At 44.3% G+C, this 13,298-nt stretch overlaps 1 protein-coding gene across 1 annotated transcript in view; it reads left to right on the top strand.

Annotated features, from left to right (window-relative positions):
- Nucleotides 1–13,298, top strand: part of malrd1 (MAM and LDL receptor class A domain containing 1) — a 272,050-nt gene that overhangs the window by 105,171 nt on the left and 153,581 nt on the right. The window contains exon 16 of the mRNA XM_078200291.1: nt 11,507–11,664. Coding sequence (XP_078056417.1) covers nt 11,507–11,664 — 158 coding nt within the window. The remainder of the gene's footprint in view (nt 1–11,506; nt 11,665–13,298) is intronic.

The following is a 13,298-nucleotide window of genomic DNA, read 5'->3' as shown; positions in this document are numbered from 1 at the left end:
GGCTGGGGAGGTCCTGCTGCCACTCAGCCAGACAATCGCTGGGAGAGGGGGGGAAGGGGGTGATCAGGGTTGGCCATCTGGGTGGGGGTGGTCAGAGCTGGGGTCAGGACTGCAGGGGGCAGGGGAGCAGGACTGCCGGGGCAGGGGTAGGGGGACATTGGGCCTGACCCGGAGACGTTTGGAGGCCAGCGATCAGGGAGGGGGTGGTGAGGGGATCAGAAAGCCCGTGATGGGGTGTTGCGGGGCTGGCCAGCAGTGCTGACAGATCAGCACATGTGCAGTGGCCTGCTTAACGCTATGCTGCTGGCCTCTCCAGCGGAAATAGGTCCCACTCACTGATTTTCAGTATGAATTAAAGATCGTGAATGTAACCCAATCCATCACGCAAACCAGCCTACCATCCATTGGCTCTGTCTACACTTCCCGCTGCCTCGGCAAAGCAGCCAGCATAATTAAGGACCCCATGCATCCCGGACATTCTCTCTTCTACCTTCTTCCGTCAGGAAAAAGATACAAAAGTCTGACATCATGTACCAACCGACTCAAGAACAGCTTCTTCCCTGCTGCTGTCAGACTTTTGAATGGACCTACCTTGCATTAAGTTGATGGTTCTCTACACCCTAGCTATGACACTACATTCTGCACTATCTTGTTTCCTTCTCTATGAATGGTATGTTTTGTCTGTATAGCGTGCAAGAAACAATACTTTTCACTGTATGTTAATACATGTGACAATAATAAATCAAATCAAATCAAATCAAAATCTTGCTTGGAAACTGCAGTGCTCAGAGTGTGGAGATTCATTTCGAAAATCATGCTAAAAAAATCAGCAGGAGTTACTCCAGTTTTCACGCAAATTCAGCATTTAAAAATTTTTTGGGAGAATTGCCCCCACATAATTAAGTAATGAGTAAATTAAAGCATGTGGAATCGGGGGACATGTAACATTATAAATAGTTAGCTCGCTGGAAGGCAGAAAACAGAGAGGAGGAGTAAAAGGTACTTACTCAGAGTGGCCACAAGTGGAAAGCGGTGCTCCACAATGATGAGTGCTGGGCTCCTAAGTTACACCAACGATTCAGACTTTGCAAATTTATAAAATTGCAGATGACATCAAATTGGGAAGGGACAGTCAATACTGAGAAGATTGGCAACAAGTATAATGTAGCATTAATAAACTTGCAGAATTGGCAAATGTGTTTCAACACAGGTAGGCAAGAAAAGTAAGGGAGTCACGTATTGCTTGGAAAATAAGGATCTAAATGGGGTCCAGGAACACAGAGTCATAAATCACTAAAAGTAACACTGCAGACTAATAAGACCATTGAGAAAGCAAACCATTTGTCAAAAAGCTAAAGCATTAAAGTCTATTTCTAAAGTAATAGAATTAAAACTAGTGCAGTAGAAGTGCAGCGCAGATTTATCAGAATAATGCCTGGACTCGAAGGGTTAAATTGTAAGACAAGGGTTTCCCTGGAATTTAGGAGGTTAAGAAGTGATTTTTTGATTTACGTTTTCTAGATATTGTGAAGAACAGAAAGGGCAGTGAGTGTAAAACTATTTCTATTAGTTGTGGAGCATAATCTAAAAAAATAGAGCCAGAATTTGCAGGTTTGAAATCAGGAAACATTTGTTCATACAAAGGCTGGTCGAAGTTTGAAATGCGCTTTTATATGAATGGCAATTGTTGCAAGATCAATTGTTAATTTTAAAATAGAGGAATTCTGTTGTTAAAGGATATGAGGCAAAGGCGGGTATATGAGTTAGGCAGCAGATCAGCCACGATTACCTTGAATGGCTGAACAGAGATGAGAGGCTAAATGGCCTCCTCCCGTTCCTGTGGAGTGATGGGAATGTGGAATTCACTATATTGAGAAGCGGATAAGATGCATTTAAGGGGAAGCTTGATAAGTATACGAAGGAAATGGCAAAGAGGGAGAAAGAAAATGGTTCAGCCAAATGGCCTGTTTGTGAGTTGTATGTTACATATAATTCTATGTAATTATGACAAACAGCCTATTTTCATTCATCTGTGAAGGACTTGTAATGCACTAAAAATCGAACAAAGTCAGTAACACCTTTATAATAATAGAAGTGTCATTCAGACATAAAACTTACAAATTGCAATACTGGATCTTGGCATTATAAATCATTTTACTATATTTGAATTCAAGAGAGAGTCCTCTGTATATAAAGGAAGGATAATGTTTATTTTGACTTTCTACTATGCCTCTGATAATTTATGCAGATGAATTATTTTCTCTAAGTTTGATTCTATATTCTGGACTATAAATTTGCCTTTATCCCTAGCTCAATCAGTTTGCTTCAGAATTCCTACCTCTGGAATTGACTGTTTCAATACACGCATTGATCTGTCTTTCATTCTGCATTCTTTGCCAATTTCAACCCATCCAAATCCATGTTGCCCAAACCATATCCTGCACCAAGTGCTGTTCACCCATTATACCACACTGAACTATATTAGGTCATGGTCCCTCACTATCTCAAATATTAAATTCCCATTCTTGTACTGAAATCATGGCATTCACCCATCCCACTGTAGCTATAACCTTCTCCAGCCCCAGAACCTGATTCATCATGAGTTGGGAAGATTTAAGCTAGAATGGTAGAGGGATAGAAACCTAAGCAGGGTGACAAATGAAAGAGAAACAGGGATAGTAATAAAAGAGAGAACACTAAATTGCAAAAATGGTAGACAGGGTAATCAAGGGCGAGAGGCGAATAGGGCCACAGTGCAAAGGGAAAGTTAGGATGATTAAAAAAGGCAAGAAGGCAAGCCTAAAGACTTTATATCTTAATGCACAAAGCATTCAGAATAAGGGAGATGAACTGACGGCGCATATCAAGTTAAATGGATTTGAGTAGATGTGTTGTAGTTAGGCTTCCAGAAGGTGTTCGACAAGGTACTTCAGCAAAGATTAAATCATAAGATAAGAACCCATGGTATTAGAGGTAGAAAATTGGTTAATAGGCAGGAAACAACAAGTGGGTATAAGAGGTCCTTTTTCAGGTTAGCGACCTGTAATCAATTGGGTTCCATAGGGATCAGTGCTGGGACCTCAATTATTTACAATATATATTAATGACTTAGAGGAAGGAAGTGAATGTACTGTAGCCAAATTTGCAAACAACACAAAAGTAGGTGGAAAGGCAAGTTGCGAGAGGGATACAAACCGTTTACAAAGAGATATTGATAGGTTAAGTACGTGGACAAAAAGTTGGCAAATGGAGTATAATGTGGGAAAATGTGAAGTTATTCATTTTGGAAGGTAGAACAAAAGAACAGAGAATTATTTAACTGGAGAAAAACTGCAGAAAACTGCAACACAAAGGGATTTGTGGGCACTTAGGCACAAAACACAGAAAGCTAACACACAGATGCAGCAGGTAATCAAGAAGGCTAAGGGAATTTTGGCCCTTATTTAAAGGGGGCTGGAGTATAAGAGCAGGCAAGTCTTGCTGTGACTGTACAAGGTATTGGTGAGACCACATCTGGAGTACTGTGAGCAGTTTTAGTCCCCTTGTTTAAGGAAAGATATAATTTCATTTGAGGCAGTTCAGAGAAGGTTCACTGGATGATCCCCAGTGCAGAGGGATTATCTTATGAGCAAAAGTTAACAGGTTGGGACTCACTGGAACTTAGAAGATTGAGGGGTGATCTCATTGAAACATATAGGATTCTTATGGGACTTGACAGAGTAAATGCCTCATGGAAGATTCCAGGACCAGATGGCTTAGTCTCAGATAAAGGGGTGCCAACTTAAGACCGAGATGAGGAAGAATTTCTTCTCACAGAGGGTTGTGAGTCTTTGGAGCTCCTTGCCACAGAGAGCTGTGGGGGCAGAGCCCTTGTGTTTATTTAAGACTGAGGTACATTTCTAATCAGTAAGGAAATCAAGGGTTACAAGGAAAGGGCAGGAAAGAGTGGATTGGATTCGGTGGATTGGCCATGCTAAATTGCCCCTTAGTGTCAGGGGGACTAGGGGGATAGGGCCTGAGTTGGATTGTGGTTGGTGCAGACTTGATGGGCTGAATGGCCTCTGTCTGCACTGCAGGATTCTATGTGATTCTATATGATTCTATATGAAAGTGGACATGAGGAATGTTATTGAATCAGCCAGGATCATATTGAATGGTGGAACAGGCTCAAGGGTCCGAATGGTCTACTCCTGTTCCTATTTCTAATAGTCTTATGGTCCATTCTTCTGACCACTTGGGCCTCTTCCATGCTCCCTGATCCTCACATTGGTGACAATATCTTCATTTACCAAGGTCTCATGCTCTAGAATTCCCTCCTTAATGTTGCCCACCTTTCTATCTCCCTGTCCACATTAAGACATTCCTTAAAACCCACCTCTTTGATGCAAGTATTGGTTATCCTTTCTGGCAGTTCCTTCTTTAGATCATTTTTTTTTCTCTTACCCTCTGTGATGCATCATTGCTGTTGTTGTAGAGTCTGAATGCAGAAGTGGCAGGTGTATGCTTGGCAAATCTAACATTTGTCCTGTTTAAGCAATAGAAACCTTTATACTACAGTACTATTAACTCTTCCTGTTCTGCAGGCATGCTCTTTAAGTGCGGCAGCTCCATTTCCCACCAATTTCAGATTTCAACGCTACTCATTTTGTCTGCAGGTGAATCTCCTGTCAGACCCAGGTGGGAGTCTCATCCATAAGTGTTAGTCTGAGTCATATTTCACCAATTGGACCCTGCTGACATTTACACACATCCCTAAAATGGAGTCTATTTGGACTTTAAGAGGCTATTGACAAGGTTCACAGACAGAAAGTACTAATCAAACTGAAATCAATGGTATCTAATGGTAATCATTGCAGGTGTATGAAAAATATTCTTGAACACCAGAAATATCTGATGGCATTAAGGAGAAAAGCTAGCCCAGAATTAGTTTGTTGACAGAGGCACATATTTTCCTTCAAGAATTTTAATGGAGAAAATGGTACGTGTAAATTGATGACCATAGATGGCAGTCCAAAGATGTGCGGGCTAGGTTTATTGGCCATGCTAAATTTCCCTTTAGTATCAGGGGGGCTAGCTAGGGTAAATGGGGATCAGGCCTGGGTGGGATTGTGGTCGGTGCAGACTCGATGGGCTGAATGGCCTCCTTCTGCACTGCAGGATTTTATGATGAAGAAGGCTTTGAGCGAATGCACTTAAATCTTTCTTCCATTAATACCCAGTTTTCATTCTTTGCTGAAAAATTACAAAGGAAACTTACCTTAGCCTTAACTACATCCGGGCATATGAACATACGAATTAGGAGCAAAGTTGGCCATTCAGCCCCACAAACCTGCTCCGCCATTTGATAAGATCATGGCGGATCTAATTATGGTCTCAATTCCATTTTCTCATCTATCCCCGATATCCTTTAATTCCCTTATTAGCCATTCGTTGACTCTGCCTTCACAGCTCTTTACTCTCCGCACAAAACATTGAAGATTCCTCAGCTTCTGGCCACACAATGTTAAGTGATTTACTTGCAACAAGCAAGCTGCTGCCACACTGCACCATATCAACAGTGTAGCAGCAACTAGGGTTCGATAATGTATTGGATGTAAGATCATTGCTGCTGTTACCCAACTTTCAATAAAGAAACATACACCAAAGCCATAAAACAATAAGATTTCTGAGTTCCTTCCTCCTAGTTTGATTTTGACACTAAATGAACAGTTGCTATTTTGCGAAGGTACAGAATGGTCTATTAAGTGAAATGCAAAAACATTGAAGGCCATTTGAAAAGCATCTGGTAGTTCCTTTTTAATAACTACATAAATTAACAACCCGGAACAGTTTTTATTGTGATTACAACAGCATGAAAGTAATCGCATCTCTTTCATTAATGAAGGAGTAGAACTGCAAACAATTGTAGCCATGTGCCGCAGTAGCACTGAGCACAAAGGCAAGACTGAACCTCCATAAAATGAGGGACATGGACAGAGTGGATAAGGAGTAGCTGCTCCCCTTAGTTGAAGGGTCAGTCACGAGGGGACATAGGTTCAAGGTGAGGGACAGGAGGTTTAGGGGGAATGTGAGGAAAGATTTCTTTGCCCAGAGGGTGGTGACGATCTGGAATGCGCTGCCTGGGAGGGTGGTAGAGGTGGGTTGCCTCACACGCTTTAAAAAGTATCTGGATGAGCACTTGGCACATCATAACATTCGGGGCTATGGGCCAAGTGCTGGCAGATGGGATTAGGTGGGAGTTCGGGTGTTTCTAATGTGGCGGTGTGGATTGGATGGGCTGAAGGGCCTCTTCTGTGCTGTATGATTCTATGAAAATCACAACTCAATCAGCGCTCTGGATGAAATAATGAAGATGACCTCCTGCAAAGTTTAATACTGAGTGGACTGCAATGTGTCAGTGCAGGATAGATGTGTCAACTATTAAACTACTATTATGTAATAATTATTTTTGACGTAACTAAGCAGTACTCTTTTAAACTTGTATTTTGCGGTTTTCTTAAAGTTAAATCACTTAACTGATTTAACTGATTGTATGCCACAATTCCCAATGTATGATCACGATGGGGCAGCACTCCCTGTCAGGACATGCTTTTGTAACATTTGTCAGAATGGACAAGATGTGTGGCCATTGTTAGGCTGCTTGCCTGGCATCGCTTCAGTGGAACGTGCCAGCAAATTCTTTGCCAGCCTTTCTGCCAGCTTCCCATTATCCAATGTAACTGTGGGATTTTCCTGCAGGCATGACAGGAAGTCAACAATGACTCCATTCAAATGTGGGTGGGCATTTTATAATCATATGCAAATGATGAGAATAAATTTGCCAATACATTTTCTGTCATTGAAACCATAGTGACACTGGTTGCTATGCGAGGCTGTGTGTTCCAGGTTTGCTACGGTGATTGAAAGGATTTTTAAATTACTGGATTATGTGATCAGACCGACGAAGGCATTGGCCTGGGTTTTTGTCTCAGGTTCAGGAAACGTGGTTCGGGACACTTTCCAATTCTGCCAACCCAAACCTGTCCCTTCCTCCCACACCAGCCACATTTTCGACTCCCAGAGATTTGTGTGGGCAAGGTTTGTCTCTGCCACCTCCCTCAGCAGGCCCGAGGCAGCGTCAGAGGAGAGTGGGTGCGGAAACAGGCTGGTTAGAAGAACCACCTCGCTTCTGGGGGACATCCGCCCAGCTCTCCACATAATTCTCACGCCACCTAACTCTCAGCCCAACTGCACACTCACTCCCAAATCCCTTAATTTCCCGAGAGGCCAACAATCTGTCCATCTCAGCCTTCAGTATGCATGTCGTACTGTGGCACATCCCCGAGCCTCTTGGATAGACTATTCTGTAGGTTCACAACCCATTCGGTGAAGGAATTTCACATCTCTAAGTGCTTTACCCCTTATCCTGAGACTGGATCTTGTGTTCTAGATTTTTCCAGCTCAGAGAACAACATCTCAGTATTTACATTGATGAGCCCCTTTAGAATCTCATATTTTTCAGTGGCATTACCTTTCATTCTGCTAAACGCCTACTACACTCTTTGGGCCCTATTTTACCATTTTGATTCTAAGTGCTGAGCGGACTTGAAACTGGGAGTGTTTCAGATCCAACTTTTAGACCCGTTCTCAGGCGTCCCCATACGCACCCTGCCTGTAAAAATATCAGCGATTCCGAATCGTGCTGCAGAAGCCTGTGGGTGGGGCTTAACGTGCCCGAAATCCTGCAGCTCCGATCGGCGCCTTCAACCGCGCACGCGCAGAAAAATAATGATAAAATGCGGCTCCTCTGCCACATCGCCCCTGGGCTGGATAATGCCTCCCCCTGGCCCCCACAGACATTGCCCCACACCCCAACATTACTGGCCCCCTTATCCCCCTACTCCCTCCACTACCCAGATCGATCATGGGCCCCTCCTCCTCACCGATCTCAGGCTGAGTGACAGTGGACCCCCCCCTTCCCCCCACTGATCTCAGGCAAAGTGGCAGCGGACCCCCCCCCCCCCACCCCCCCCACCCCCCCACCGATCTCTCCCGATCTCTCTGTCGGACTCACTTTCCCCCCACCTTCCCCACCGATTTCCAGCAGAGAGCTGTCGGATGCTCAGCACTTACCTGCTCACTAACTGGGGTGCCCGAATCAGACTTATATGGAGCATGTCTGTTTCACGCCGACTCCAGATGGGCGAACACAGTGGTAAAGGGGGAAGTGCCGGTGGTTGGGCGTGCAGCCCATTAAGTCAATTTAAATGCATGCAACTGCATTTAAATGGCCGTCATGCCTGTTTCGGGCGCAGTCCCGATTGCGGCCATTTTCGGGCCTTGGTAAAGGGAGAACCGGCACAGAGGCGGGCGCGGATCGCGCTACTCGCCTCACACTCGACTTTACCAAGTTTTCACGTCCGACAACGGGCACAACTTGATGGTAAAATCGGGCCCCTTGAGTCACATATTTAATTCCCTAGTCTGCTTGACCCTGTGAAAATTGGAGTGTTGACAATCCAGAGATGATCATCTTTTGAGGTTCTGAGTTTTAATTTGGACACAAGCTCCTCAAACTCCACTGTCCAAAGATATGCGGTTTTGTTGATTAGCCTTGCTAAATTGACCCTAGTGTCAGGGGCCTCAGCAGCGTAAATACTTGAGGTTATGGCAATAGGGTCTGGTTGGGATTGTGGTCGGTGCAGACTCTTAGGTTGTTGGTTCCCACGTGGACCACAACAACTGGATCCTCCCCCTCCAACCCCGAATTCATCTCCAGCTGCAAAGTGGCCGCAAGTGTGTTGCCAGGCAGAGAGTAAAGCTTTCAGAACTCCCAGTTGTAGCTGCAGAGAACAGCATCTGTCCACCTCACCATGTTGCCCCTGCGACTACCACATTATTTTTGTTCCCCTCACTTGGATGTCGCCCTGTACCATGGTCAGTTTTCCTATTCAACATGCAGTCCTTGTTCTCATCCACACAAGTACCTCATGTCTGCCAGTTGAAGTCTAGGGCTGAGGTTCCTCCATCACAACATCCTGAATTCCCACCTGCCTGACCAATGTAAGGGTGTGATTGCCTCCTGAAATAAAATGATCAGGTAATTCTCCTGCCCCGTGACCATCAAGCTCCCACTGCTATTTAACGCTCCGTTGAGCATTGAATGACAGTGGGTGGGAAGTCACAGGTATAGGTTGAGAGGCGATAGATTTAAAACTGAGATGAGGAGGAACTACTTCTCGCAGAGGCTGGTGAATTTGTGCAACTCGCTGCCCCATAGCGCGGTGGAGTCTGAATCATTAAATAGATTCAAGAAGGAGATAGAGATATTTCTGAAAGAAAAACAGATTAAAGGGATGTGGGGAACAGGTGGGGAGGTGGATTTGCGACCAGGGAGAGGTCAGCCATGATCTGATTGAATGACGGAGCAGGTTCGAAGGGCTGAATTTGCCGACTTCTGCTCCTAATTCCTATATTCCTCTGTACCATCCGCCCTTGGAAGGAAATCCCGCCTGTGAGAACTGTTGGCCAATCAGATTGCAATGTTCCCTACCCCACTAACGCCCCCCCACCCCCTCCATTTATGTCTATGTTTAGTTATTTGATTAATTAGTTTACTAGTTACTATTTTACAAAGTGATGTCATAGAAACCCTACAGTGCAGAAGGAGGCCATTCGGCCCATCGAGTCTGCACCGACCACAATCCCACCCAGGCCCTATCCCCACATATTTACCCGCTAATCCCTCTAACCTACGCATCCCAGGACTCTAAGGGGCAATTTTTAACCTGGCCAATCAACCTAACCCGCACATCTTTGGACTGTGGGAGGAAACCGGAGCACCCGGAGGAAACCCACACAGACACGAGGAGAATGTGCAAACTCCACACAGACAGTGACCCGAGCCGGGAATCGAACCCGGGACCCTGGAGCTGTGAAGCAGCAGTGCTAACCACTGTGCTACCGTGCCGCCCCGTAATAGCTAGGGCTGAGGTTCCTCCATCACAGCGTAATAGCAAATGTCAACAAAAAAAAAACACTCGCGAGCTCCTGGAGTTAAACAAATTAAAAGTTGCACCTGCTTTTCCCTCTGCGCCAAATTCCCACTTACACCAAACTCTCAACTTTGTTTCCCCCAATCATTCCTTTATTTATGCTGGGAATTTATAACTCACACAGCTACAACTGCTAAATCAACTTCCTGCGACAGTAATTAACATTTATTCAGGTAAGCACGTTCAGCTGATTGGCAGGCAACCACCAGTTAGTTTCTGTGTTAAATTATTCAGTGTTATGAGGGTACAATTAAAGTTAATTTTCTTTTTTTTTTCTCAATTAAAAGTTCATTTCTCTTGCTTTCCTGACTGAAATCAATCAATCTCTGCTAAATGATTCCTGTTCTTATGTGCACAATAGTAATTTCTAAAGAGCACTTACAAATATAGCAGAAGCCATTGCAATGCGCTAGCTGCCAGTGAGTCCCCATCGATAGAGAGAGAGAAAAAAATAATCCAGCATTTCAATCAATTATTAAAGTGAAATTGGGTCACTGTCTCTGTGGAGGTTGCACGTTCCCTCTTTGTCTGCGTGGGTTTCCTCTGGGTGCTCCGGTTTTCTCCCACACTCCAAAGATGTGCAGGTTAGGTGGATTGGCCATGCTAAATTGCCTCTTAATTTCCAAAGATGTGTAAATTAGGGGGATTAGTGAGGTAAATATGTGGGGTTACAGGGATAGGGCATGAGTAAGATGCTCTGTTGGTGCAGACTTGATGGGCTGAATGACCTCCTGCACAGTAGGGATTCTATGAAAAGAATTATTCTAGTAAGACACGGAAATGTGACAAAAAAACTATCGTTTGAAAAGCCACACAGATTTAAATGCTTGTGACACTCTGGATAAACCCCATGAAGTTTATGAAGCAGGTTTATTGATGCTATTGCCCAATGTATTCCAACAGTACAGGGCACTGACATGCACTGACTTCTTCGTTTTGCTTGGAAGCTAGGCTGGGTCAGTTAAATAGCCAAATTATCTTTTTTTTCCTTCCACAATATTCATTTGTGCTTTTTATGTATGATACAGATGCTCCGAAATGGTAAATTAATGTTGGATTCCCTACAATTTAATGTTACACCAACACAATTCCACAGGCATTGATTATCACATGATAGTTCCTTAATCTCGGCCAGGTCACTAAGAAGAGGTGCAGCATGCAAGCCGGACTCTTCCCTACTGCAGAGAAGTAACAATTTGGTTTGCCTATTTGCCAGGCATTGTTACTTGCCAGGTAGTTAAAGAGTGACCCATGTGGAAGCCTGAGAACAAGTTCCCTGGCTGTCTTTTGGGTCCAAGAATTGTAAGATGTGATGTGAGAAGACCGAATGAGGAAGGGGTGGAAAAGTGAGTCGGAAAACCTAATTGCTGTTAGACATCACAATGATGTTACTGGAAGACCATAGAGTTATAATATTTTGCTTTCACTGACCAGAGTATCTTGACATTCTCAAACCAATACATCCTTTGCAGGTCATTTTATGTACCTTGAAGCTCGTCCTGGAAGTTTGAAAGGTGACAAAGCACATTTGAGAAGTTCAACATGGAAGGAATCCGGTGGTAAATGCACTCTGTCATTCTGGTATTATATGTCGCAAAAAGCTACAGGACTTATAAGAATTCTCATTAAGGTAAGAGCATGACCATAGCAACATACAGTGAAGGTAGAGATAAGAATTTAACAATTGCAATTTTTCATGATAGTAAGATCCTAATAGTGATTTAATCCAACATTGCAATCTCAGTAGTGCTATTGCAAAGGTATTTCAGTTCCACAGTCCACTTGTGCCATGTCAGTGTTTAGAAATTCTATGGAGCCTCTTCTATTTTTAGGCATAAAGCAGAGGCCCTAAGCCTCCAGTATGGAGGATGGACTCATTATGTCCCAGAAATGCCCCGTCCTCCATACTGATAAAGTCAGAAAAAAAGGTATCCAGAATTCACACATGAAGCAGGTGTTAGACACTTTTCATCTGCATTTAGACACCGTACACAAGTTTAAGGCCCTTTTGTGAGATTGATTATCCTAAACACCACCAACTCCAGAGATCAAATAATCCACTCCAGGTCACACGAGGAAGATAAGATTTAAAAATGTTTACACCAAATGTATACAACAATACACATCCCAGTTCCACATTAAAACAGGGATTGCTGACAACCACCACTCACCACTCCACCCCCACCCTCACAACACCATCCTGCCACCCTGCTTGCTTCTCTCCTACTCCCCAGTACCATCTCACTCCCTCTCTCGATCATTGCCCCACACCCTTTCCGTATCACTGCCACACTACTGCTCAGTCACTGCCTCACTCCATCTTAGTCACTCTCTCACTCCCTCTCTGTCACTCCTTCTCAGTCACCACCTCACTCCCTCTGTCATCACCTTACTCCCTCTCAGCCTCTATCTCACTTAATCTCAGTCTTTACCTCACTCAATCTCAGCCTCTACCTCACTCAATCTCAGTCACTACCTCACTCAGTCTCGGTCTCCACCTCACTCAACCTCAGTCATCCCCTCACTCCCTCTCAATCAGCCCCTTCCTCCCTCTCAGCCTCTACCTCACTCAATCTCAGTCTCTACCTCACTTAATCTCAGTCTCTACCTCACTTAATCTCAGTCTCTACCGCACTCAATCTCAGTCATCCCTCACTCCCTCTCAGTCTCTCCCTCACTCCCTCTCAGTCGCTGCCTCACTCCCTCTCAGTCGCTCCTTCTCAGTCACCACCTCACTTCCTCTTAGTCGCCCCCTCATTCCCTCTGTCACTACCTCACTCAATCTCAATCACTGCTTCACCCCATCTTCCCAATCATTGCTCTCCCAATCATTGTCCTCTCAATCACTGATCTCGTAATCATTGGTCTCATAATCACTGGTCTTGTAATCACTCTCCATAGAACCATAGAACCATAGAAAATTACAGCTCAGAAACAGGCCTTTTGGCCCATCTTGTCCGTGCCGAACCATTTTATGCCTAGTCCCACTGACCTGCACTTGGACCATATCCCTCCACACCCCTCTCATCCATGAACCCGTCCAAGTTTTTCTTAAATGTTAAAAGTGACCCCGCATTTACCACTTTATCCGGCAGCTCATTCCACACTCTCTGCGTGAAGAAGCCCCCCCTAATATTCCCTTTAAACTTTTCTCCTTTCACCCTTAACCCATGCCCTCTGGTTTTTTTCTCCCCTAGCCTCAGTGGAAAAAGCCTGCTTGCATTCACTCTATCTATACCCATCAAAATCTTATACACCTCTATC

This window comes from Mustelus asterias, chromosome 2 (genome assembly GCF_964213995.1).
Source record: "Mustelus asterias chromosome 2, sMusAst1.hap1.1, whole genome shotgun sequence".
NCBI lineage: Eukaryota > Metazoa > Chordata > Chondrichthyes > Carcharhiniformes > Triakidae > Mustelus > Mustelus asterias.
The sequence above is the reverse complement of the archived record's forward strand: the minus strand, read 5'-3'. Positions and strand labels throughout refer to the sequence as shown.